Raw genomic sequence first — 26,685 nt, 5'->3', positions numbered from 1 at the left:
TCAAAATAAACTATTTTTTTATTTTTTATCTATAATTTTTGACTCTTCGTCATATTTAAAATTTTTTTGCAATTAATATTTTTGTTTTTATTAGATGATAAATCGTGAATAGTACTTACGTGTGACTATTTTTTTTTTAATTTTCTAAAAATTTTTCAAATAAGACGGATAGTTAAACATTGGACATGGAAATTAGTGAATTGGTTTTTTTTTTTTTTACAGAGGGAGTATATTGCTAGCTAGGCAGATCCACCGGTCACTCCGTAGCAGCTACTCGATTCAATCTGAAGTGAGGATGGGTGGCAGCGCCGCCGCTGCGGTCCGCGACCTTCGGCAGCAGGAGCCGTGGCTCTTCGCTCTGACCGTCATCGGTGCCATCTACGTCGCCGCCGTCGCGTTCCGCCTCCTCTCCCACCTGGCGCTCTGCCTGCGCCGGCCGCGCGACCTCCGCCGCCGCTACGGCGCCTGGGCCGTCGTCACGGGGCCGACGTCCGGCATCGGGCGGTCCATGGCGCTGGAGCTCGCTGGCCTCGGCCTCAACCTCGTCCTCGTCGGCCGCGACCCGGGCAAGCTCCAGGACATCTCGGACGCCATCGCCAGGTCCCACGGCCGCGCCGGCGTGCAGACCAAGACCGTGGTGTTCGACCTCGCCCTCGCCTCCACCGCCAAGGGGGACGAGGCGCTGCGGCGGCTGCGGGAGGCCGTGGCGGGGCTGGACGTCGGGGTGCTGGTGAACAACGCCGGCGTGGCGAGGCCCTGCGCGGTGTACCTGCACGAGGCGGACGTGGAGGCGTGGGTGAAGATGATTCGGGTGAACCTGTGGGCGCTGACGGAGGTCACCGCGGCGGTGCTGCCGGGGATGGTGGAGCGCGGGAGGGGCGCCGTCGTCAACATCGGCTCCGGCTCGACGGAGGCCATCCCCTCCTTCCCCCTCTACTCCGTCTACGCCGCCACTAAACGGTACAGAAATCCGACATTTCGTTTGGATAATTATTTTAATTTAATTTTTACCCGCTGTGTGTATCGTATAATTCATTTCCACTCCCGTCCTTTTTGCATATACTTATAACGCTTATACTTATTATAACATAAAATTTAAAGTTTTAACACCAAATTTAAATTTAAAGTTAAAGTTAGAGTTATTTATTGTATTTTATTTTTTAGCCTTAATTTTTAAATCACTAATAATATTTATATATATATAATTTTATTATTTTTCGTTTGCTGTTTCACTTATTTCTCTGATGAGACAAGCTGACCTTGATAGTAAACTTTCTAAACAAGTATGATAAATGTTATATTGTACGGGTAATATAGGATGGCACTAACGGAATATGTTAAAATACTTATATAAAATTTCTTATCTGTTAAAAAATATACGTGAAATTTAAATAGAGAATAATTGTGATGGGAGATGCATAAATAAGATAAAAAATAACTTTACTTTAAGATCATAAAAGCTGATGGTTTTTCTTTGACAGCAAAATAATGATGGTAGAAGGAAAATTGTACGACTCGAAACAGGGATAGCATATGTTTTGTCATTTTGTTTGGTTTTTTACGTATTTTAATTACTCGCAGGTACGTTGCGGAGTTCTCGAGGAGTCTTTACGTGGAATACAAGAGCAAAGGAATTGATGTTCAATGCCAGGTAGTATACCTTCGTAGTGGCTTTATTTTTCACTTGTACAAGTTACTTTGCTTTTTAACCATTTCACGTTTACTAGTACTAAATAAAAAATTAGTATATATTTATCTTCTAAAATTCAAATATAATATTCCAGTTTATTTAGAACACCACCTTTTTTTTATGATTATGTTTATAAGATAAGTTTAAATAATAAAACTTAAATTTGAAGTTAATATTGAGGATTTCAATCTAATTTTATTTTTCAGTATTTATTTTTAGATAACTAACAAAACATATATAAAACTACTACCTATAATTTATTTTAAATTAATAATAAAGTCTCTCCGATTATTCTTAATATAAGGCCATGTTTACTTGTTTAGTTCCAAAATTTTTTTCTCAAAAACATCACGTCGAATCTTTGATTCGTCTCACATTTTACGGGCAAACCATGAAATTTGCTTTTTCATGTGTCCGAAAACCTCTTCCAACATCCGGTTAAACGACATCCGGTTAAACGTATGATGTGATACTCCAACTAAACACCCCCTAAGCTTATTGATGTGGCAGCTAGTTATATGGTATTTTGTCTCGTACTTGTACACATTCTTACTTGAGCATTAACTTATTTTGGACAAGCTACAAAAACAAGCAATTGTAAATTTAACTTATTGTGAAACTGTTAATTAATAAATAATTAACATCAGAACTATCATTTCAGTGGCATCTTTGTAATATAGAAAAAACAAGTAACAAATTTGCGAAAGCTTGTTAAGAAAAGGTAAATATTGTTTTCTTTTGAAAAACTATATTAATAAGGATTTGTTAAAGTTCTACGAATAGAATAGAACAATATGGATTTTCTTTTTCTAAACTGATGAGTGGGATACCTCGTCTACTGTTTTCACCATTATTTTTCTATAAAGTTCTGTGTGGCCGCAGAATATTTACTGGTCCACGCCATTTACCATTCACGTGGTGCGTGTCAGGCTGCCAGCGCAACAGCATCGGGGCCATCTGTCCCCGATCAGATTTGCGTTAACTGCGGCCGTTAATAATTACTGTCTCTGTCCGAAATAAGTTATTTCTTCCCGAAATAAGTTTATTTTTTTTAATATTTTAACTCTTTATTTTATTTGAATATTTTTATAATTAATATTTTTATTGTTACTGTATAATAAAATATAAATATTATTTTATACATGACTAATTTTTTAATTTTTTTATAAATTTTCTAAATAAAACGAATGATCAGAGCATTGGGCAACGAAATAAACAAAAGTCGTTATTACGTGAGTAATTAACCAACTAACTAATGATTCGCGCGCGCAAAATACGCGATGCAGGCCCCGCTGTTTGTGGCGACCAACATGACCTCCGGCGTGGCGAAGTCCGGGGCCGACGGCGCTGACGCGGCGGCGGCCAAGACCAGCAAGCCCCGGCGGCGGCGGGCCTCGGCGTTCGTGCCGACCTCGGAGGCCTACGCGGCGGCGGCGGCGCGGTGGATCGGCCACGGCGCGGTCTGCATGCCGAACCTCGGCCACCGGCTCCAGTGGTGCGTCGCCCGCGCCGTGCCGGACGCCGTCCACGACCGGGCCCGCCTCCGGGAGAACCTCCGGCAGAGGGCCGTCTTCCAGCGGCTGCGCCGCCGGCCGCCGCCTGATCAGACGAAGGTGGCGGCTGCTAGTTAATTAATTTTAACGATTTAACGAGAGAAGTTGTGTACACTCGTAAACGTTAATCTAGATTAAATTTGATTGGCTAAATGCATGCCAGTAGTGTAGTGCAGCGTAGACACAGCTCCTATACGGCTGGCCGTGATGTGGGGCCCCATTGTAAAGGGCTTTTAGCTGCTCCTCAATATCCGTTAGCATGCTTTGAAATTAAATAAATTAAGTTGTCAAAAATAATTAAATAAATTCAGCTTTCAACCCATGCACATACACTTGGCATACCTATTTAATGTTTTGTAAATTGCGCTGTCATGAAAAGCAAAGCAGGGAAAAAATTCAAAACCGATTCTACTGTTAGAACTTATCAATACAAATGGAGTTTATAGGGGTCAATGTTTGTCTTTTTTATGAAAAAAACAAACTACATGTTTGCAAACATAAAATTGTTTATAAATAAAATTTTTACATAAGTATTTTTAGCGATCTAAAAACGGAATGATTTCCACGGAAGAAAATTGCCTAACCACTGCTGCTGCTTGTGACTCTCTTTGGGTGGTGTCGATGCATGCATAGATGCAGCACGGCAGGAGACAGCAGGAAGCAGACAGGCACAGCACGTCCCTCCGGCGCCGGTGCATACGTAGCTGCTGCTGCTGCTGCTGCTGCTACGATGCGTATTGCCGCCGGCGGGATGGCATGGGAACGATGGCAATCGCCAATGCCAGATCGATAGAACAGAGCAAACCAAAAAAAAGAAAGTGCAACGGTAAAAAGAAATACACTAAAATTATATATCTATTGATTGTGATTGTTTCTTTTCAATCGGCCTCAACCCATATATATATAGGGTATTTAGTTTTTGGCTTGGTCTCATATTAATTATATTAAGAACTATACATTATTGTGTATATTGACCTACGCGAAGGAAATCAAATATCAAAAGTAAAATGTGGCATGCGAGGGCCTCCTTCCGCTCCAACATCAACGTGTGGCACTTGTTCTTTAGCTTTTTCTTTTATAAAAAATATTGGGGAAGATTTACCTTTCAAACTTCGAACTCTGCATCTCATCTAGTATATGTGACCATATATCCTCTTGCATAAATATTAATCTCAAATAAACTCAGAAATACCCTGGTTAGCCACCTACAAACTGAATTTAATTAAATACAAGAGAAAAATATTCAGCTAGGCTTTGTCCAAATTAAATAACCGAATTAAAATCATCGACTATCAATTTAATATTCAGCTAGGCTTTGCCTAAATCAAATAACCGAATTAAAATCATCGGCTGTCAATTTTTGATATCAACAACATTTTGACAATTTTGTATTGTCTGAATATATAAATAACTCAATTGTGCATGCCATTAGTGGTTGATAGAAAATTGGCTTCAATTTTGTTTTGTCAATACGATATTGTGATCTAACTTTATTCTGTTTCATGCCTGACACCATTGATTTTTGTTGTAACTTTGTACTTTTCTTCAAATTAACTTTTACCTTTAAAAATATATTCACTAAATATTTAGACGTGTATAAGTGACTGTTCATAATAAAATTCAGAATTTTTGGTTTGCCAAGGACAACAGACAAACATTGGGAACTTATAGTTTCTTCAACTGTTTACTGCTGTAGCATAATGGAAATATTTCTCCCAATAGGAATTCTACTGCTTGCGACGAATTCGAGAACTTCCATTACAATTGCTTCACTGGTGTATGGACGATTTGGGAAGAAAAATCTATGTGTCACTATTACTTGATGCCTAGATCACAAACCCATCTATGCATGTTTTTCATAAATGTTTTCAATTTTTCTATCTGTTAGTTCTAACTAAACCACTCCAAGATTTATTTTCAGATCTATCCTTTTGGCCACCTCAACTAGCTTAATGTGGCCACAAAAACATTGCCACACAATAATCTTGAATAGTTGTTTCGCCTAGCAGAAGAACACCATGATACCCACTTCTCTTAGTGTGGTACTGTTGTTTGGCCCCAAGCCACGATGGCGTAACCAAGAGGTTCGAATTTAAAATTAATCATGGAGTGGTTTAGTCTTAAATTAAAAGATAAAAATGTTTTAAAAATATAAATTCTCTATACAAATAAAAAGATGTATCCTTTTGAAGTTCCTACAATATATGAAGAGATGATTATGAAGGAATATTTATGTTGCTTGCAGCGGATGCTAACCACCTGGGATTTTCAATGGTATTAGTCTTTGAATAATGTACATTAACAACTATTGCTTCACAACAATATGGATATTTTTACAGTGTCAAAATGAAGACTCCAAAAAAAATCAATTATCTAGCCTCATTTGGTGAATAATTTAGCTGTAGTTTGGACATCAATTGAATGTACGTATATAAGTTCTTTTCAAATTGGGCTCGACTGTAAGGGTATATTTTTTCTCTACATATCTGTCGACGAGGGATGTCTGTAGCAGTAAAATTGTGGACTTAAAATTCTACCTGGCCAATGACATGAGAGTTCGATGCGAGTCCAATTTTTCACAGTATTGACAGCTGTGTCTGTCCAATCCCAAATGCACAATTGGGGTAATTCCATAACTAGTATAGTACTAAGGTATTCATCCCTAGATAGAACTACTTGGATTATTGTTTTTATCTATTGGTTGCTGAGGTTCTATGGTGATCATTTTAGGAAAAAAATAGTTGCAAAAAATTAACTTTCGATGGAACTTTTCAAAAATATTTTTTAAATGAAGTGAGAAGTTAAGCTTAGTATTTTTACTTTTATTTTGAAATGACAGTGAAAAAATGGACCTAGGCTGGCTTTTACTTATTTGTCACTGAACAAGACACTCATTTGTCAATTATGGTTCATTCTAACATCTGTGGTTTACCATGAATTTATTTTTTAAAACTATTATTGGAATTGAGCAGATAAATTCACGTAATACATGCACGATTACTGGTTAACCATAAAAGTGCTGCTCCCCACGTTTGATGTTATAATATGTATTTTATATACGAGCTCTTTTAGGTTGCTTCTTCATACCTCTTGGGTGGAAACGGCTAACAACAAATCCTGGCCAATGATTGTTCATTTGCTTTATTTGATTAAAAAAATCATTATTTTATTAATATGTTGGAGCAATAAAGGAAGAAGTAATTTATTTTGTTCACTCGAATATAGCTGCAGTTAGAAGTCGGTAAATTTGTTATATTTGATACCTAAGACAAATATGGTGAAGCTAGTTTCCAAAATTTTTTGGATGGAGTGTCACGTTAGACGTTTGAGCAGATGTCGAAAGAGGTTTTCGGATATGAATGAAAAAAATGAACTTTATAGCTCGCCTAGAAACCACGAGACAAATTTTTAAGCCTAATTAATTCATCATTAGCACATGTGAGTTACTGCAGCAGCTATGGCTAATAATGGACTAATTAAGCTCAAAAGATTCGTCTCAGGATTTTCTCCCTAACTGTATAATTAGTTTTTATTTTCAGCTATATTTAATGCTTTGGATGTCTAAATATTCGATACGATGTTTTTATAAAAGATTTTCGGAACTAAACAGCCCATAATTCAGCTATGCTGTTGGCTGCGGCGCTACCTGGGTCATCCCTTGCAACATGCGGAAGTTAGATGATGCTGTTGGCTCAACCACGATATGCATCAACCATTCAGGAGACTACACAAGGTTTCAGTGAGCTGGCTAAGGCTAATCTAGATGAGAGTTTTATGGATAATAAATAAAATGTTACATACATACTTTTATTATATGGGAAAGTATTAATGAAGAAAGATATAAATAAGTTTTATGGGGATGAAACCTTCTATGCATTATTACCTAGACAACTTATGTCTATGCACTATTACCTACACAACAATAGATAAAACTTTGCATTAAGATAGATGTGTTTTATTCTAATTTTAAACTTTTTAGATGACATATCACTCTAGGTAGTCGTGTGAATAGGCCTGATCACCCGACCGTCGATTTACTACACGTGCATTCGCGCGTGGCTGCGTACTACCATCGTCCTAACTCGTACGCCCCTCGTTTTCGTCTTCGGTTGTTGGTTGGTTGGTGGGCGAATCGTCCGTCCACAGTTACGCTGTCAGCTCAACGACGAACCAAACCCCTCACATTATATATGTTTGGGATGCCGTGTGCTGTGACGCCGGTGAGTGAGTGACGAGGAAGAGGTCGACACCGCCGGCCGGAATCGTACGTCGACGTGGGGCAGGCAATGCTAATGATCTGGCATGAGACGTCGTCGGCGGCGCCGCCGGCGTGGTGGTTCGTCTCGCTGGCCTTCCTCGGCGCGGCCTACGCCGCCGCGCTCACGCTGCGGGTCCTCGCCTACCTCGCACTGTGTGTTCGCCGCCCCAGGGACCTCCGCCGCCGCTACGGCGCGTGGGCCGTCGTCACCGGGCCGACGTCGGGGATCGGCCGCGCCGTGGCGCTGGAGCTTGCGCGGCGTGGCGTCAACCTCGTGCTCGTCGACCTCGACGCCGCCAACCTCGAGGAGATCGCCGGCACGATCAGGTCCCGGCACGGGGTGCGGACCAAGGCCGTGGTGTTCGACCTCTCGCTCGTCTCCACCGCCAAGGGGGACGAGCCGCTGCGGCGGCTGCGGGAGGCCGTGGAGGGGCTGGACGTCGGGGTGCTGGTGAACAACGCCGGCGTGGGGAGGCCCGGCATGATGTTCCTGCACGAGGCCGACGTGGAGGCGTGGGTGAGGATGATGCGGGTGAACCTGTGGGCGGTGACGGAGGTGACGGCGGCGGTGCTGCCGGGGATGGTGGAGCGGGGGCGGGGCGCCGTCGTCAACATCGGCTCGGCGTCGTCGGAGGCCATGCCCTCCTTCCCCCTCTGCACCATGTACGGTGCCACCAAACGGTACGAGTTCTCACGAGTGACATTCGCTGCTCCCTTCACTTTTTTATTTGATTTTTATCAACGTTTAAACCATTCATTTTATTTCAATATTTAAACAATTATTAATCATTTTACATGATTTGATTTATTAATAAAAACACTTTAAACACGTCCTATAATTTTATATATTCGCACAAAAATCTTAAATAAGACAAATTATCAACTGTGCATCTAAAATTAACGACATCAAATAAAAAAAATAGAGAAAGCAGTGAATGTCAAGATGGGCTATTGGGCTCAACCGTGCATCTAAGCTTGTTTGGTCAAGATGGGATGTGGACCAATTTGTTTAGTCAAGATGGGTTGTCGACCAACAGAGAGAGTTTCCGTTCAGTCTAGTATCCACCTTACTCAATACTAATACTAAACATGTTCTCGTTGTTTGGTTTTCCTAAAATCAACTACTCAGAACGAACCGTTAGATGACAAGCCCCCGAGTGACACTCAGGAGTAACATGAAATGAAATTTTGAAAAAAAAAGTTTACGAGTGAAATTACACATTTTCCCTAGCCCCTAACTATCTCATAAACATAGTTAATGAATAGACAATCCATGCATATAGGAAAGAGATATAAGAATTACAGATGTACTTTGATTGTCCAATGTCTTCATCCACCATCGCAATAATATTAGCAATTGCTCACGCTGAGTTACATGTTGTGGTGAAGAAATAGTCAGTTTGGACAGCTAAGTTCTTAATCTGGATTAATTTCTATGAGCATGTTGACGCCAAATTTGTCTGATCTGGCATGCTTAATACACGTGAAGGTATGGGAGTCTCTGTGCCGCTCTACTGCAGGACCTAAATTCTTAGGTAAGGTGTAAACGTGTCAGTCAGTTTGATCCTATAACTAACAAGATGAAGATTAAAGTCGATTGGCTATCGAGCCGATAGGTTACCGAGAACCCACCCGAAAAGATGTCGGCGTGACAATGTTTAGCCGACAATTTGAACAATTGGTCATTGAAAACTTAGATCGGCTAGAAGTCCAATACAAATGGACTCGAATAATTAAATAAACAATTAATTCTTTGCTATGATCAACTAAAACCAATTTGAATGTAATCCTCGTAAGCTGACGTAACACTTAAAATAACTGCTGACTTAAATAAAGTTGATTTGTGTATAAACAATGTAGTAAGAAAATTAACTATTCTATTGACATAAATATAATGAATATGCAGACTGACAAGGATCATCGGCTATAACCATCTGACAATCAACTAAGATCTATAAAATATCTAGCCTAACTTATTGGGAATAATATTAGAAGATTGGACCAAATCAAGATAGTTCAAGATTACGCTTCGCAATGTTAGGTTGGATACAAAATAGTTCAAGATCGTAATAAAGCTGATAACTGATAACTTATCGACTAGAACTCCAATAAAACAATGAGCAAGATACATCGACTTGATATAAACTATATGATAAACACAATCTAATAGATTGAACCAAACCGAAACAATATAAGATTGAATATATCAAACAATAAATATTAAATCGACGTAAATCACCCAAAGTGGTCGACCAGATCAACCTTAGGCTAAAACTAATATGATAACTACCAACCGTACAACTTGATCAGAAGATCAGACCGAACCGAGATAGCATTGATCTGGACGATATGATCGTTGGGGTGGTAAAATGTAGAACTTACCCCTCCATCAAAGATCGAAGCGATGCAGCCCCACGTCAAGTGCCAAAAATTCCGCTGGTGACAAACATTGGTGAGGAGGGTGGTGATGTGCCAAAATTGTATTGATCTATGTTGTGTAGATAATTTTATAGGCACCCTAGGTGTACATGTATATATCCATTGATGGATACTTGGGACACGACATGTGTTTTCTAAAAGATAAAAGAAACACACGTGTCATATTCGGACTCTAACTCTAATCTCTATTGGATGCGACACATGTTTCCTAAAAATAAAAGAAAAACTACTTAAACTTTCCTAATTAATACATAGAATTAACCACCATATCATGATCTTCATGATTCTTTTTTGAACTCGGACTCTTGTGGATAAGTTTTCCATCGGTTGATTGAACCATTTCCTTAGCCAAATCCACTAAGAAATTTTATCAAATTTTTGGGTTAACACATGCCCCTAGTTTTGGAGTACGAGAACTCTTGCTTTAAAACTATCTTCACTTCTCTGGCTTTGACGACTCCAAAACTCTTCCTCCTTTGCCTCTTGCAATAGCTTTCATAAGCTTGTCTGAATTAGATGGGCCAAAGTTTCTAATTCATGGTAAAAGAATTTGTTTCTGATAGGTGTTAGCAGTTCTCTAAATGCAAGATATGCTAACGATTCATCATTTAGGCTCAAACTATAATATTTGCTACGAACATTATAAAATTTTTGTATATATTTATCATGATAGAGCATAATTCGTATGGAAAGGTAAACTTAGGTGAACCCTTATATTAGACCGTAGTGGGTCTATCATAGCATGAGCTCGGAAAGTAGACATTATATAAATAGTTGGGTAGAGTAAACCATTGATATAAAATAATAAATAACCTTCCTAATTGGGAAGTCTCAACAAGAAAAGTATGGCAAATTATATACGTAATATTGCATACTTATGTAGATACATTCTAGATGAATATACAAATTAAATAAGTAGATTAATTGAAAAATTATCCTCACTAGTTACCTTGAGCAGCTAGTAATTACCTACAACTAATCTCATCGAGATAGAAAAACTAGTCAGTGGCTGAGGCTATATCTCATAGTGACTTGCTTGATGTGCTTTGTGTTGTGTAAGTCTTGACTTGATTATTTCAGGATCCTCTCCTCTCTTTGAACAGCTTGCCTTTACAGTGTGGTATAGCTCATTCTCCAAGTAGAACTCGGGACATACTTGTCCTATACAGCTATGATAGTCCTAGTCGTACCTAGATCAAAGTATGCTGAGATTTCGTATTTATATGTAAGGGTTGCCTTCTATATTATATTAGGTATATGGTATTTTTAGAGTGTTCCGATCGCAGAGTATGTTATATGTAATACTCTGACAATACATTTAATAATAAAATAATTAACATATTGTTTTAATAAGATGAATAAGAAGATCCAAAAGTCAACGGTGTTGAATTAAAAAAAAACAAAGATAGTATTAGAATTTATTTCTAGGGGAGACCTCGCCATAACATTTTTCTGTAACCCTGGCCAAAAAAATTGAATTCCATTGAGATTCTTTACATTTGGATAAATTTTGATAAGACTGCTTCAAAATCAAATGAAATCTGCCTCTCGGCGACATCTCTCCCTGAGATAGTGGTATCTCAGACGATTTGGCTGTCATGGCTCCCTCTCGAACCCTGATATTTTGACAAAACGAGAGATTGATCCCTGCTACCTTTGCACCAGCCCGAATTGTTCACTGTCGACCATAATCGTGCACATATATTTGGACATAAAATCGTTATATATATGTGAGTTGGACTTGGAAAGCTGTGACTGAATGCACTCATTCGAGCAGGTATGTTGCCAAGTTCTCCCGAAGCCTACACGTCGAGTACGCAAGTAAAGGGATCCATGTGCAATGCCAGGTAAATTTATCAGAAACATGTTACCTTCCCAACTTTCAGTTACCCATCTACAGATTAATTATGGCGAGATCTTCCTCGCAAGAAGAAATTAAAATCCCGATGAAATCTGCAACATAAAAAAAAGAGAGAGAAACTTAGACCTCAAATGGACATGGATTCAATGGCATTCTCCTGTGATATTCTCGGTGACATTAAGTCACTGACGAGTGAAACTCACGTAGATCCAGACATATATGGGTCCCACATGTCAGTGACTCGATGTCACCGAGAATATTATGAGGTAAAGTCACTATTGAAAATACATACTACATGTACGTTTTACACATGCACGTACGTGATCGATCGAGCAGGCGCCCTTCTTCGTGGCGACGAGGATGGTGGCAGGCCTGGACGAGGACATGCGGCTGTCGCCGTTCACGGTGAGCCCGGACGCCTACGCGCGTGCGGCGGTGGGATGGATCGGCCACGGCGGCGCGCTGTGCTCGCCGAGCGTCCGGCACCGGCTGCTGTGGTGCCTCACCGCCGCCGTGCCGGAGTCCGTCCTCGACTGGTTCGTCCTGCGCAGCCACCTGGCGATCAGCAAGCTGCCAAAGCGCATCGAAGCATGGGAATGAGCTACTCTATCTCTTGCCGTGGAACTGTGCATCAAAGTTTATATTATAAGATTTCTTGGGGTTATCTAGATTCAACCATGCATGTATCAATGTTCATGTTTGGTATATGTGTCTAAATGTATTAGCGTATGTATAAATCTATGCAAGGCCAGAAAATCTTAAGATGTAACAGATATAATATCTATTATTTTGAACTGGTTAGCCTTTGCATTAGTAAACAATAAAAGTGAGCAACATTGTACTAGTATACAATAGTGTACGATGGATGTCGTTGTTCCATCGGAATATACAGGGGATGTCTGGTTCATTTGTTCACTTTACCACACAACACGTTAGCCATGCCACAGTTTTATGTGTTTGTTTTGATGTCACATCTTTATCATGCCATACTTTCCTAACATTAATTAGGTCCTCACATCATAATTAAGAAACTAGATCAAACATCGTCACACTTATGGCTCTTAACCATACTTTTGTCATATGGCACAACTTACCTAATCTTAGTTATGACAATCTTAGCCATAAACCAAACAACCCCATAATCCCAGAGTTATACTGCTATATGCTTGTAGGTATGACAGCGTGGATATAGAACTCAATAAGTATGTACTTCTATAGAGTTTCACATGACAAAAGACATGAAAATTAAACAACGTTGTACCATCCAAATGATTGTATGGTCGGATCGGTGAACGGCTGACCAGAGCGTCTGCCCGACACGTGCTTCCATCCATTCATCGATCCTCCCACATAAGGGGGCTCCGTGCGAGATTCTAATAGCCTCTCACGCTTGCACCTGTACGTGTAAGGCAGATTTGGATCCGGTGCACCACTACAACATTAGTATCGTGCACGTACCATGCACGTTATGACACATATAAATTGAGTGCATGTATAAAATTTTACTTTTAAAACCAATGTAGTGCTTTAAAATAGTGGTATAAAGAATACTAGTCGAGTCAAACCATTTGAGACTATAAATCCGAGTAAATCATCATTACAAACAATTATCATTTGAAACATTTTCATAACTGTTTCTACTCCCACCCAACAGAAAGTATAGATACTATTAAATCTCATGTCAATGATACAACTACATGTATAGAGTTTGTACTTTCTGTTGTAAGAAAGAAGAAATATGTATATATATATGTTTCTGCACCTTAGACATGAAGGGAGTAGCTACAACTGGTAGTAAAATAGAGACTTCATATATATATATATATATATATATATATATATATATATATATATATATATATATATATATATATATATATATATATATGTGTGTGTGTATGTATATATATATATATATAGCTAAAAAATAGGAAGTCCATAACTTCTCATAGAATGTGTGCAAGTACATATCTTCTTCGTAATCCTGATACTCGCTATCAACAGAAAGAAAGAATCATCCGATGGAATCAAGTAATAATGCAATTACTGACAAATTGCTGCAGGTTATGACCTTCACAAGCAGCACGTACAGTATCATATAATTAACATATAAAAAAGAAGAAGAATGGTAAACACAAATTCAAAAACAATATATGTAATTTGCCTCTCACACATGCATGCACCTACCTAAGGTGGATTTGGATCCAGTGCACCACTATAACATAAGCGGTCATACTTTGATGTAAATACATTGATTTATAAATTATGTGCTACTGTTTACTCAATAAAAACAGTATATGGGTTTACTGTACCATGGGAACCGTAGAACCTAATCTCAGTATTTTATTGGGAAAATAACAAGAGGTCTTAATGTGTCTGACGCCGATCCTCAGCCAACTACGCATCCTAGATAGCCTTGTCAGGCTTGGAATCCAGATCTTCTCAAATTTAATCCGCCTTGTTTTTTTAGCAGCTTGGATAATGACACCTTAAGAGAAATGATAACTGGACTCTGAAAGTTACCACGTCGTATTTATGCTTAATGAATGAGAGAGGAAAGTAGAGAGAAAAATGTGCTATGCATTACAACCAGCTGCAGCACAACCTCTGGGACACTATAATGTATAAGAGATTGATCATACAAGTATTATTATATGTTTGTGTATAACTATTATAAAAATTGGCTCTATATTAGTTCTTAATGACATTAATGTTAGACTCTCTAGGATCACCTAGGTTTAGATCTAGTGGGGTTGCTCTATTGGGTGAATAAACGTTCGTGTAAATGAGTGGAAAATGTTTAGATACCGACCGATTGAGGCGTTCGTGGAGGAGGAAGCACCGACCATCGTCGTCGTCCGGCCTTCGGGTTGACGGCGGCGACGGCGATCATGGCGGTGACGGTCCTTGAGGCAGTGGGGTCGTAGACGATCCCAGCGAGGTCACGGCGCGGTGGTGACGTATTCCCGTCACTGGCTGTGCGGCCTGTGCCCCCTCGATCGGTTAGGGTTAGCGGCGGCGGAACCTCGTGTCATGTGCCAAGCCGGCCTCCACCTCCTTTTATATGGCGCAGGGTGATAGAGGGCCCACCAGCCATTTGGTTGGGCGATCTCACTATTTCTTTTAGCCTTTTTCTATTCCATCACACATTTGCACATAGAGCATGTTTCATCGTCACGGTTAATCACCGATGGATTCTACAGCCACTATACACATCTCTATTCAGAAACAGATACTTTAACTTTTGGGCACTATAGTCCAGGATTCATAAGGCTTTTCTTATTTAAACAAACTCTGATAAAATAGCAGCAACCATTAGTTAATGCTGACTATTATAGCTTTGCATAATTATTATAGGTTGGACCATATTATAATAAATTAAGAGTTTTCAATTTGAACAATAATTGCACAACCTGTAATTACTAATTTCATAATCACTACAGTACAAAGTTCATATATTGCAAGGATAATTTTAATTAAATAATCCATTCACATTATCTTATATTAACATAAAATTTGAACTCTATAAAACTAAATTTAATATAAATTACTTTATACAAACATGAGTTACATCACATACAACTTTCCGTCTTTCTATTATAAATGAAATTTTACTGACAATCGTATATATCAAAACTATAAAACAATTGTGCAATTCTCGAGCTTAAAAATAAAGTTCTTCATGTCTTAATATATTATATGGAAAGATATTTAATTAAATATCAAGTGATCATCTAATTCCTAGCAAATATTTATCGTGCAAATAGTTTAAAAAATATATTGATAGTTTAAAATTTTGGATTTAATGCATTAGATTTAATGTAGGGAAGATAGATGAAATGTACGCGCAATTTGGGGAGCCGATAAACGAAAAGAGGGTAGATGAAACGTGGACTGTCTGATTTGATGCAGATGATTTGAGTCGTTAGATTTGTCCAATGAGTAAAATAAATTGGTGCACTATAGGATAGTAGAAGAAAAAAATTAAACTTGATTGTCATAGTTCGTTTATTGCTTGGGTGTGTTCTTCCAAGATACATGTAATTTTTTTCTAGAGAAATATTTTATACATTAGTTGCATGCAACAAATACTAAATATAAAACGTAAAATAAAACAGAAAAACTACCGCACGATATCCCATTCGGATGGCATAATTAAAAACTAGGAGGCGCTTGTCCAGAATATTCATGCCGATCCCAAACATGAGCTCAATCCAACGGCCCCGACTCGTCAATTCGGCATTCGCCATGCCAAGCTCCCGCCCAAACGACACGACACAACAGCACACGCCCGCGAGCCGTGCCGGCTCCCCACACGTCATCTCCTCCGCCTCCCCGCCGCGATGTGTCTCCCCGAGGTGTCATCCCGCACCACCGCTGCCTTGCAATTTTCCCTACAAAACTGGCTATTGTTCTCTGTAGCAGCTAAAGTGTCCCTCTCAAAAACTATAGGTACTATAAATTCATGCATGCTTCGTAACCCTCTTTCTCTCTCATGAGCTAACCACATCGTCGTTACTGCTGCGTTGACTGCACGCCACCACCAGCCACCTCGCGCAGCACGTTGCCTCGCACCGGCGCCCAGGCATCCTCACGCGTGATTCCTTATCATTCTCCCCTTCTTATAACAACTCGGCCAAATAACTATACGGTACCGCCTGGTACCATATGATACCTATATTTTTTTAGCTTTCTTTGTCATGTGACGTTATGATACCAGATGATATCAAGTGGTATCATCCGGTATCATACGTGAGGCGCATCTGAGCACGGAGGCGGGAGGCGTGCGGCACATGGCGGCGAGAGTGCAACGACAGCGGAAGCGGGTGCTGCCTGATACTATGTGATACCTACATCTTTTTGAGCTTCCTTTGTCACGCGACGGTATTATCTAGTATCATACCAGTGGTATCATCTGGTATCATACGTGAGGTGTATTTGAGCATGGAGGCGGAAGGCGTGCGGCACACGGCATCAGAGTGCGACGGCGGCGGAGGCGGCTGACGTGGGGCGCATAGCGACGTGCGAAGGCGGGGTGATGCACAGACGTGGGCGACATGCATCTGAGCCTGATGTTGTTTTATTTAAAGTATCCCGTCCTATAGGGCGCCGTGCTTTAGGCTCTCTCAAAATAAAGTATTAAACATGTTATAGGCAACCAAAATAGACAACTTATTATACAAGCTATCTGTATATATCAAATAGACAACAGCCGTCTACACTTTTGTGCATGTCCTCAACAACAACGGGCGTTAAATTTACCCCAAAATTATCCATGAATTAAAAGTCCAAACAAAAGTATCCATATATTTCAAATTCAGGGATTTAAATTCCGTTGCAAATTTGCAAACTCATTGTTCCTAATTTAAACGTCCATCAATTTATTGTTTTATTCCCGATGTCGCGTGCGCGGCGGCGCATGGTGTGGTGCGGTGAGATCGATCGCCGGTTAATTCGTCGCCCCGAACGCCGTAGTGGAGTGGAGGCGCAGCGCCCCGCACCCCGCACGTACACGGCGATTCCTTAACCGGCGCGCGCGTCGCGTGCATGGCGACGTTACGCTAACCGGCGGGAGGCCGGGAGCCACTTGCTATTTATCTCTCTCCGGCGACAACCTCCTCCTCCTCCTCCGAGCCATTAGTTGAACCACCGCGAGCGCGATGGAGTCCGCGGCCGAGTTCGTTGCCCGCCCGCGCGTGTCGGCGTCGCCGTGGTTCACGGTGGCGCGGGGTGGCGGTGGCGGCGTGGGGGAGGAGACGCAGGCGGCGCTGCTGCTGCTGCAGGATGGTGGTGGGGAGGACGCGGAGGATGACGATGATCAGGCGGCGGTGCTGCTGCTTCGCGTGCAGGAGATCGAGCACCTCCTCGGCGACGTGCTGCGGACGCTGTCGCGGCTGGGCTGCAAGCGCGGGGGGCTCCAGGAGCAGATCGCCGCGGTGTCCCGTGGCAGGGGCCGCCACCACCGTATTCACGGTCAGGCGGCGCCGGCCGCTGCTGTTGCCGCGCCTGGAGGATCGTCGTCGTCGTCAGAAGCCCCGGCGGCGGCGGCGGCGTACACGCGCAAGGGCGCGGGTGCGGTCCGGAAGAGGCTGATGAGGGCGGCGGCTGGCGACGTCAAGAAGGAGCGGGAGCGGATGGAGGCGGTGGCCGGGAGGCTGGAGGAGGCGCTCGCCGACGCCAAGGAGAGGCTCGCGCTGCAGCAGATGCTGGCCGGCCGCGCCGCCCCGGCGTAGTAGCGTAGCAACCGCGCGCGCGGCTACTACTTTATCAAGCGAATATATGATATTGCATTTTCTTGCATTTGTAAATTAAACTCGTACTTTTGCATCTTTTTTCTTTCCGGTTTGAGAGACTTTTTCCTCGTCATGGATACCATAGCTATCACCGTTGTTGCATTGTCACTGTATATGCATGTACGTCGACAACCACCTCTGTGTCTATGTTATTTGCATGTATATTTCCTCCATAAATTTCATGTTTTCACATTTTCTTTGTTGTTAAATTGGTTACGTTGATACTTATGAGTATGGCTTGTGAGTTAATGATAATGAGTTAGGATGTCAAATAATCAAACCTATGACTATAAAAAAGCAAATCCGTTTGTTTCCTCTTCCTTTAATTTTCAAACGTTATCGGCTCCCGTTCTGGGAGTCAACGGGGAAGATAAAAGCTACATAAATTGTAGACTTGGATGCTAGTAACTTTTTTAGTTCTAGCTTTATTTGGCACGACGACGAGAAGTAAGATTGATTGTTGAGAAAAATTATATAAGGTTCTTTTTATCTTAGGAATCTTTTGGCATTCTTATGTTTCAAATGAGATCTACGTCACATATTTTTTTAGGAATGCTGGTTTCAGGTGAATTTCAGTCACGTGCTCCCTTAACTGTTGTATTGAAATTAAGGTAGAGGGGTCCAGGGAGAAGAGGGAGGTCGCAGTATGGCCTAAGATGACAAGCGCCTTGACAGTTTCTTCATCTTTTTCATCACTGCGACTACTAACTCTGGCAGAGGATCTACAGATTATGGCTCGGGGAGGTGGAATGGATTTTTCGTAGACTTAGAGGGATGGCCATACGCAATGGTCAGATTAGCGGTGGGTGGCGATGACAGGTGGATGGAGATAGGGGCGCCATAGGGATGAGGAATAATTATTTCCACAGGTGTATACTTTTTATGAAAATTTTCTATAGTAAAGTTGTTTCAAAAAATCATATTAACCTATTTAATATTTTTAATAATTAATAATTAATTAATCATATACTAATCTATTGCTACTTTTTTCGCGCTGGATAACTAACACACCCTAATCCTTCAGCCGAACACGGCCTAGAATGCCCTGTTGTATTTCAGGATCCCCTGTATGGCATGATGATTTTTTGATGACTAATATTGACAATATTAACCCATCTTCTCTTTTGATGATTAATTGTATGCTGCAGTCAAGCTTTTAAATTAGTGTTTATGATTTATATATGGGTTGGAGACCCAGTTATTATGCATATGTATGGCCAACTTTTGAAAGGGTGAAATTGGTGATTGTTATTTAATAATGGATTAAAGAGTTGTTAATATATATATATATAACTATGTATTGTTATAAAATACCCAAACAATTAGTTTTGCGTCTCATGGAACATAAAATATAGACAAGGGCAAAAGGGACATTTTGCCCTATCATCCATGTTGGCATGTCCTGTTGAGGTGCCACATATGCATAATTGGCAAAAAAATTAGCAAACACTTTCTTCCCTGTGGCAAAAAGTTAAGGTGCAACCTAAAAGTGACATCTCAAGAGTGCCAGTTTCTAATGGTGACAAATAGTTAAATTTTTCTCCTTGAGAAATAGACCTGATACTATGTTAAGTAAGTGAGTGGTGATGTAGGTAAAATACGTATAGCCTAGGGCTATCATTAAGTTTGTTCAAACTTATAAAAATTCCTAAATCCACCACTGCCCATATGCGTATGAGTTTGTACAATTGCATGGATCATTAGTCTTTCATCTCTTGGGCGTGCAAAGGAGATATCCATGGGCATATTGATATGGCGTGTAGTTAACTAGTTATGATATGTGTAAACAGTCGAAATGAATAAACTTTATTTTCTCAGAGTTATCGTATTTTTTGTTGTAAAACTTTGATATCCATAGATACTATATATCTGAAGATACTAAAACTTTATGCTAAAAATTTAGTAAATTCAACTCAATGACAGTAAATTTCCTTTTTTTTTCCTCTCCCTACACAAAATAGTGAGAGAGAACTCCGGCACTACATCTTACAGATATTTCTTTATTTTGCATTTGTGGTCCTATATTTTGCATCGCTATGTTTTCTTTCAAGTGTTCCACGGGCTCTTTTGATTGAAAACATTCAAAAGAAAAGGAGTATTCCAAACCTTAGAATTTTTCAAGTATGTGTGTTAATTGGAACAAAGGAATTGAGCGTGTCGAATTCCCATGGATTACTATATAATATTCTTACGCACTATTTCCACAGGAAAATTTACCGTGAAACATTAATTTATATTTCTTTAGAGAATTTCTAATACATTTCTTTTTGTTTCTCTCTTCTCTCTATTATTTCCGTCAAATTACCTCTTATAAAATTCATGTTCTTTGGATACATCACATTACGTTTTTCACAGTTTTCCTTTTTTATTTTTTAATTTGAGGAACTCTTTCCGTGCTTTTCAAATCCTCTATTTCTCCATTCCAAACAAGCCCTAAGAGCTTGTCCGCATGTGTAATTGTCTTTTATCAGTGGACTCTCGTCGTTAACATGCAAATAAATTTAGTAACATGGAACAAAAGAGAGAAAAGAAAAGAGAAATATTGTTGGTATGTAGGTAGTCAATTATTAGTATTTATTAAAAGAAATTTTGTTGTATTGGATGAATAAAAAGAAAAGGATGATAATAAAAAAATATTTGATGTATTAATATTTACATGTTTTTTTTATCTCAGGTATGACTATGGTTGTGTTTTTTTGATTGATTAAAGATAAAAAAATTGTATAATTTTTTTATAGCTACAACATCTGTTTCTCAATATAAAACATTCTAGCATTCGTTAGGTTCATATATTCATATGGATATTAATGAAATAGACATATACACAAGTAATATACATCGATCAATAGATAAATTTAGACACAACCAAAACGTCTTACTAATATGAAATAGATGGAGTATTTAATAGTATAAACAATGAAATTAACTACTATAAAATTAAAAATTCTAAAAATGACATGATAAACTTTTATAAAAAAATTAAATATATATATATATAGTTCGGGAAACACGCACGTAAAAGTTAAGGAATAACCTAGGGTAAAAGGACACAACTTATATGTATTCCCTATGTATTCCCTATGTTCTATATTATAAAATTTTTAAGTTTGCGTAGATTCATCCATTATTAATGTATATATTTTTATATATTTATCTATATATTCATTAGTATATAAATAAATATGTCAGACCAGAGTCTAGGAGGATGGAATATTAATTAAGAGATCATATAAGGAACGAACGTTAAACGGGCCTTGAAAATTGAAAATAATAGGCCCATATACTAACCTCCTAAAAATCCCATCCATGAGTCCCCCATTCTGACCCATCCCGTCGCCGACGCCCTAAACCCCCCAAGAAACACCACGCCTCGCCGCCGGCGACCCACCGGAGAGCGAGCGGGCAAAGCCTCGCTCGCCGCCCGCCCCCATGGCGTCCCGCCGGTCGCTCCACCTCCTCACGGCTTCCCGCGGCATCTCCTCGACCCCGCACCTCGCCTCCCTCGGCTGGTTCGACAAGATCAAGAGCACTTTCACCGGCAAGAAGCCCGACGACGAGGGCGTCGACCCAGCCGCCGCCGCCGCCAACTTCACCCTAATCCGTGAGTGAGCTCTCCGGTGCCCGGGCGTGTGCCCTGCTTCTTTCCTTTGGGTGGCGCCGCGGTGATGGGTTCTTGTTTTGGTTGGGGTTTTGCAGAGTTCGCGGATTCGATGGAGAAGGCGAGGAAGCTGGGGACGTTCAAGAACTTCGTCATGGGGCGGTCCAGCGAGGCCACCGTCGTCAACGCCTTCGAGAAGCACTCCACCGTCCTCCGCTACCTCGGCGCCATCGACCCCACCGGCGAGGTATGCAAGGCCAGCGACTGCGTTCGATTGGATCGCTCTGCATTGCATTGCGTTGCGTTTCGTTGTGTGCTGATTGTGTGGCTGATTGTGTGGTTGCGCCTTGTTCAACAGAAGCTCCAAAACAGCGACAAGATTAATGCCACCAAGCACTGCAACTGCACGATTGCGGATGTGGAGCACATACTGGCCAAGTATACATGGGCTAAAGAGGCCCAGAAGAAGATAGTAAAGCTGAAGGAAGAAGGGAAGCCATTGCCGAAGTCGTTCAATGAGGTAATTCATGTCTCATGGAAGGCCAAGGTGCTAATCTAGTTGTTCAATATGCATTTTCGAGATGCGCATAATGAATTGATAACCATTGAAAGGAAACCTAGTTGGGAATTGGGAAGGAATATAATAGATTGAGGAAATTTGGAATCTGTCTATGTGAGAAATATAGACATAACAAAATTGTAAGCTATTAAAGTCATCACACTCAAAAAGAGTGTATAATGAGAATCAGCAAAAAACCATTGCACATGTGAGTATCATGTGGGCCTAGATCCGTATTTTCAATGACACATATAATGGTGCTTTCGAATTCCATGTTTTGTACAATTGTACTAAGCAAATTGGCCCCCTAGTATTTCTGTACGTCAAAATATGAATGATCTCAGTGCAGGTTGCTCTCCTTTTTTCTATAGTAGTTTTTAGCATGTATCTGTGTAAAATCCTGATTTGTGATCAAAATGGCAAAAGCTACTTTCAATTGTTGTATATGACTTTATGACTAATATTTAAGAAAGAGTAAACAATGTTGTATGATTCTTCATTAACTACATGGTAAAATTTGTTGACTCATATTACTTATTAGATCTTAGATATCATTATTACAGGATGCTCCATTTTGAGATTTCAGCTTGTCAAAATTATTGTCGTCTTGAATGAGACTATGTCATACACTCATATGGTAGCTTCTTGCAGTCATGCTGAATTTTAATCATACCGTGCTTGTAGGTGCAAAACCTAATGGGCTCCACACCATTGGAAGTTGGCAGATCTAATCTTGCAAAGAGTGGACAGATCAGTAGAAATGCTCTGTGCCCATGTGGTTCTAAGAAACGATATAAAAGGTAAGATGTTTCTGGGCTTAACTCTGTTGTTAAATTATTTGCATGCTTGTGCTGCTCTTCTTTGATTGGCTATGTTTACTTGGATAAGCAGACTGCTTTGAGTGCAATATTACATTTTACAATTATAATGAGTATAATTGTTCTATTTGGTAAACAGATGACTTTTTCTATAGGACTATTTAGTAAAAGATAGATATGAGATTAAATACTTCAAACTTTCCAATATGCACATGTCCTGTAAGAGTGTAAATATTGCCAATTGTGGATAGAAAAAATGCCTATCCGAATCCTATATTTTGTGAAAAATGATGGTTTTAGCCAGCTGACAGGTGACAACTTAGTCAGCAATGTAGGCATATTCTGGTTTTTCTTCCACGCAGCCGAAAGCCTTTTTTCATGCCACAGAATTGGAGGCTACATCCTCTGTTTCACAATGTCCATTTCGTCTGAATGGATTGTTTCACTACTAAAAATAAAAATGCAATCACTCCTAATTTAATGCTGTAAGATAGGTTTAGTTGTTATAGAATTATTTATAGTGAATTATTTCCCATATTGTTTTGACAAATTTCCTTTCGCTGCCTTGAATTTGAAGGTGCTGTGGAGCATCTTGAGGTGAAGACCATGTTTTCCTCGTGGTGACTGGAGAAGCATTTTGATTCGCTATAATCAAGAAGAGCTTCCTCATTTCTTTATCATTGGAGCAGCAAGCCCTGTTTCAGCGGCAGCAATGCACATCATCCTGCCACAAACCTGACTTTCAAACTTGTAAAGCACCATAAGTGAGGTTTGCATGACCGAAGGAAAGTTTTTGCCAAAATTTGCTTCACAACTAGGTCAGCTTTGTTGTTACATTTCCATCGCATTCGGCGTACAAGCCTGAACATTGTTTCAGATGTCCGCTGTTCAAAATTTTATGTTTCTGGTACATTGAGAAGTCGTGAGATGCACCATGCACGATGTATCCTGAATAAAATTGCCAGATCTTTGCAATTGAAAAGTTAATCCTATGATTCAACCAAGAATGATCCATGTCATACAGTGCAGGTTGGTCATAGGATTGACCAAAGGACAAAGGACAAAAAGAAAATGGAATAAATCTTAGCCACTCAATAAAGAGTACGGGCAAGGAAGGCAGTATTACATCCGTTCAAAAATAATGTTTAACAGGTTGTTTATCAGATATTAAGATTGAGAAAAAAAAGATTATTTTGTCCCTCAATAAATGATGAACGAATGGGAGTGGGAAAATAGGCAGTGATAAAATAGGAAGTATTTTGAATAGGAGGTGATTGAGGTGATAATTAGTATTGGAAATACTTATATTATGGTATAAGAAATGCTTACAGTTTAAGATGGAGCGAGCGTATCCCGAACCACCAATGAGTAGGGATGAAAACGGCTCGAAAACGGATGGAAACCACCTTTATCGTTTTTGTTTTCATATCTTTTTTTAGAATCGGAAACCTCGGATATGAAAACGGAATCGAATATTACTGGATACGAAAACGGAACGAATTCAAATCGGAGCAGATACGGTAATGGAAATTTATCACACTATGAAAACTTCCAAACCAAGGTTTCAATTTTTTTCTAAAATAGTACTATCTCCGTTCCAAAATAAGATCATTTTTTAGTTTTTTTATACAATGTTTTGACTCTTCGTCATATTTAAAATTTTTTTGCGATTAATATTTAATTCTTACTAGATGATAGAACATAAATAGTACTTTATGTGTAACTAACTTTTATATGTTTTTTTATAAATTTTTAAATAAGACGAACGGTCAAATGTTAACACGGAAAAACAAAAATAAAGTTATTATGGAACAGAAGCAGTAGATTACAAATTTCAAACATTAGCAACTAACCATGCTATTTTTTATCATTACAACCAAGTTTATAGGTCACTTTGTTAATGATAGTCTAAAACTCTAAATACCAAATAAAGGCTATAGTTTATAAATTATTATAGTAAAGTACAAATCACACATATTATTATAAAGTTCACATATCAATTATAAAATAAGTGTGCATCATACAAGTTGTAAGTAAAGTGTTTGTATATATGTTTTGATTGAGGACTTATGGCTAACTTGCTGAAGTGGGCTAGGTCATTTTGGTTGATATTATGAATTTATGTCATATGGGCTTGCAGAACAATTCTGAGAAATATCCCGGAAAGTTTCTGAGAAAAATTCCAGAAAGTTTCCAACCGGTTCCGATTTCTGACGGATAGTATCCTTACCGTTTTCAAGAAAAAAATCCGAATCTGTTTCGTTTCTTAAAAAATTCTGACCGACGATTTCTGTTTCCGAGGATTTCGTACCGTTTTCATCCCTACTTATGAGGCTGTGAACTTGCTACTCTCTTTGCACCTTTTCATGTTTAACCCCTATATTTATTATCCTAATCTTTGCTAAACAACATACCACACAGAGTCATTTAAAAATGATGGCGGACTCATAACACGACTAGAGTGGTTTTCTATGTAAGTGACTGCAACATGGAATTTCATCTCTATGACAGGACACTATGCTATGGATATCAATTGTGTCTCCTCTTTTTTCTCTCTAGTCCATGCCTTTGGTTTGCCCCTGGCAACGCACTCGCTCGGTGAGTCTTAAAGAGAACCACAAACAGGCGCACGGAACAAGACGAAAGCACTAGCGGGAGAGGAAGAGAGAAGAGGAGAGGAGGTGTTCGCGTAGATCCAATGAAAGAGATGGCACTGCACCTAGGAGTGGTAATAGGTCCAACCATTTTACCTTTAAGGGCTAGATTTAAAACAGGTTAAAAATAAAGTTGTATAGACTTTTAAGCTAAATTTTTTTAAGAATTAAATAGGGTTATGAAAGAGCCCCCATTACCACTCCTAGGCGCACCCTATCCCTATGACTTAGTACTAGACCAAACTTGATACCCATTGATACAAAACCTAGTACCATATGTATCAGCTAATACATAAGTATCTATCGATACTCATATGTATTAAAACTTAGTACCTACTGTCTGAGATCTACGGGTATTGACTGGTACATACAAGTATCAACTAATATAAATGGGTATCAGCGGTGATACCACATGCACCATACCCAGTACACGGCAGCACCACCAAGAATGATAAGTCGTACAATATACCTGACACGTAAACAATAACAACAAACGGTACAATAGTTGCACCACCATGATGGCTATTAATCGAAACTCTATATCTGACATCTTTGTTAACGTTACTTTTCACTGCTCCAAGACTATCTCCCTTCTCTTTACCATTTTAACCATGGGAGCCAGATCTTATGAACGTCGTCATGTCATGAGCATAAGATGATGCTACGTGACTATCATGATCTACCATTCTCGTCCCCATCATGCAATTGCAAGGGCTAGTAAGGAAGAAGGAAAAAAAGAGAGAATGCAAGAAAGAGCAAGACAAGAGAGAGGAGAGACATTGGGCAAAGAGAGTGGATAAGAAATACCTGTTAGGTAAATGAGGAGTACGACAATCCATTATATATACCATCTTGACGGAATTTCGTGTGTTATTTTTTCTTATAACATATTTGTGAATTCATTCGTATATTTATATTTATATACCTTAAGTCTTCCTTTTATTAATTAGCGTTTATATTTT

The 26,685-nt window shown here is 39.6% G+C and overlaps 3 protein-coding genes across 3 annotated transcripts; all 3 read left to right on the top strand.

Annotated features, from left to right (window-relative positions):
* Nucleotides 1-254: 254 nt before the first annotated feature.
* On the top strand, nt 255-3,604 carry LOC102718372 (very-long-chain 3-oxoacyl-CoA reductase 1-like). The gene is made up of 3 exons (XM_040525271.1): nt 255-960; nt 1,582-1,651; nt 2,977-3,604. Exons 1-3 carry the CDS (start codon nt 296-298, stop codon nt 3,319-3,321), a joined length of 1,080 nt encoding a protein of 359 aa, XP_040381205.1. The 5' UTR covers nt 255-295; the 3' UTR covers nt 3,322-3,604.
* Nucleotides 3,605-7,452: 3,848 nt separating this feature from the next.
* LOC102718092 (very-long-chain 3-oxoacyl-CoA reductase 1-like) lies at nt 7,453-12,766 on the top strand. The gene is made up of 3 exons (XM_040525182.1): nt 7,453-8,182; nt 11,718-11,787; nt 12,138-12,766. The coding sequence occupies exons 1-3, from the start codon at nt 7,530-7,532 to the stop codon at nt 12,399-12,401; spliced, it is 987 nt and encodes a 328-aa protein (XP_040381116.1). The 5' UTR covers nt 7,453-7,529; the 3' UTR covers nt 12,402-12,766.
* Nucleotides 12,767-21,404: 8,638 nt separating this feature from the next.
* Nucleotides 21,405-24,056, top strand: LOC102703786 (protein translocase subunit SecA). The gene is made up of 5 exons (XM_006655966.3): nt 21,405-21,695; nt 21,791-21,939; nt 22,051-22,212; nt 22,936-23,051; nt 23,647-24,056. The coding sequence occupies exons 1-5, from the start codon at nt 21,524-21,526 to the stop codon at nt 23,663-23,665; spliced, it is 618 nt and encodes a 205-aa protein (XP_006656029.1). The 5' UTR covers nt 21,405-21,523; the 3' UTR covers nt 23,666-24,056.
* The last annotated feature ends 2,629 nt before the right edge of the window (nt 24,057-26,685 follow it).

This window comes from Oryza brachyantha, chromosome 6 (genome assembly GCF_000231095.2).
Source record: "Oryza brachyantha chromosome 6, ObraRS2, whole genome shotgun sequence".
Classification (NCBI taxonomy): domain Eukaryota; kingdom Viridiplantae; phylum Streptophyta; class Magnoliopsida; order Poales; family Poaceae; genus Oryza; species Oryza brachyantha.
The sequence above is the reverse complement of the archived record's forward strand: the minus strand, read 5'-3'. Positions and strand labels throughout refer to the sequence as shown.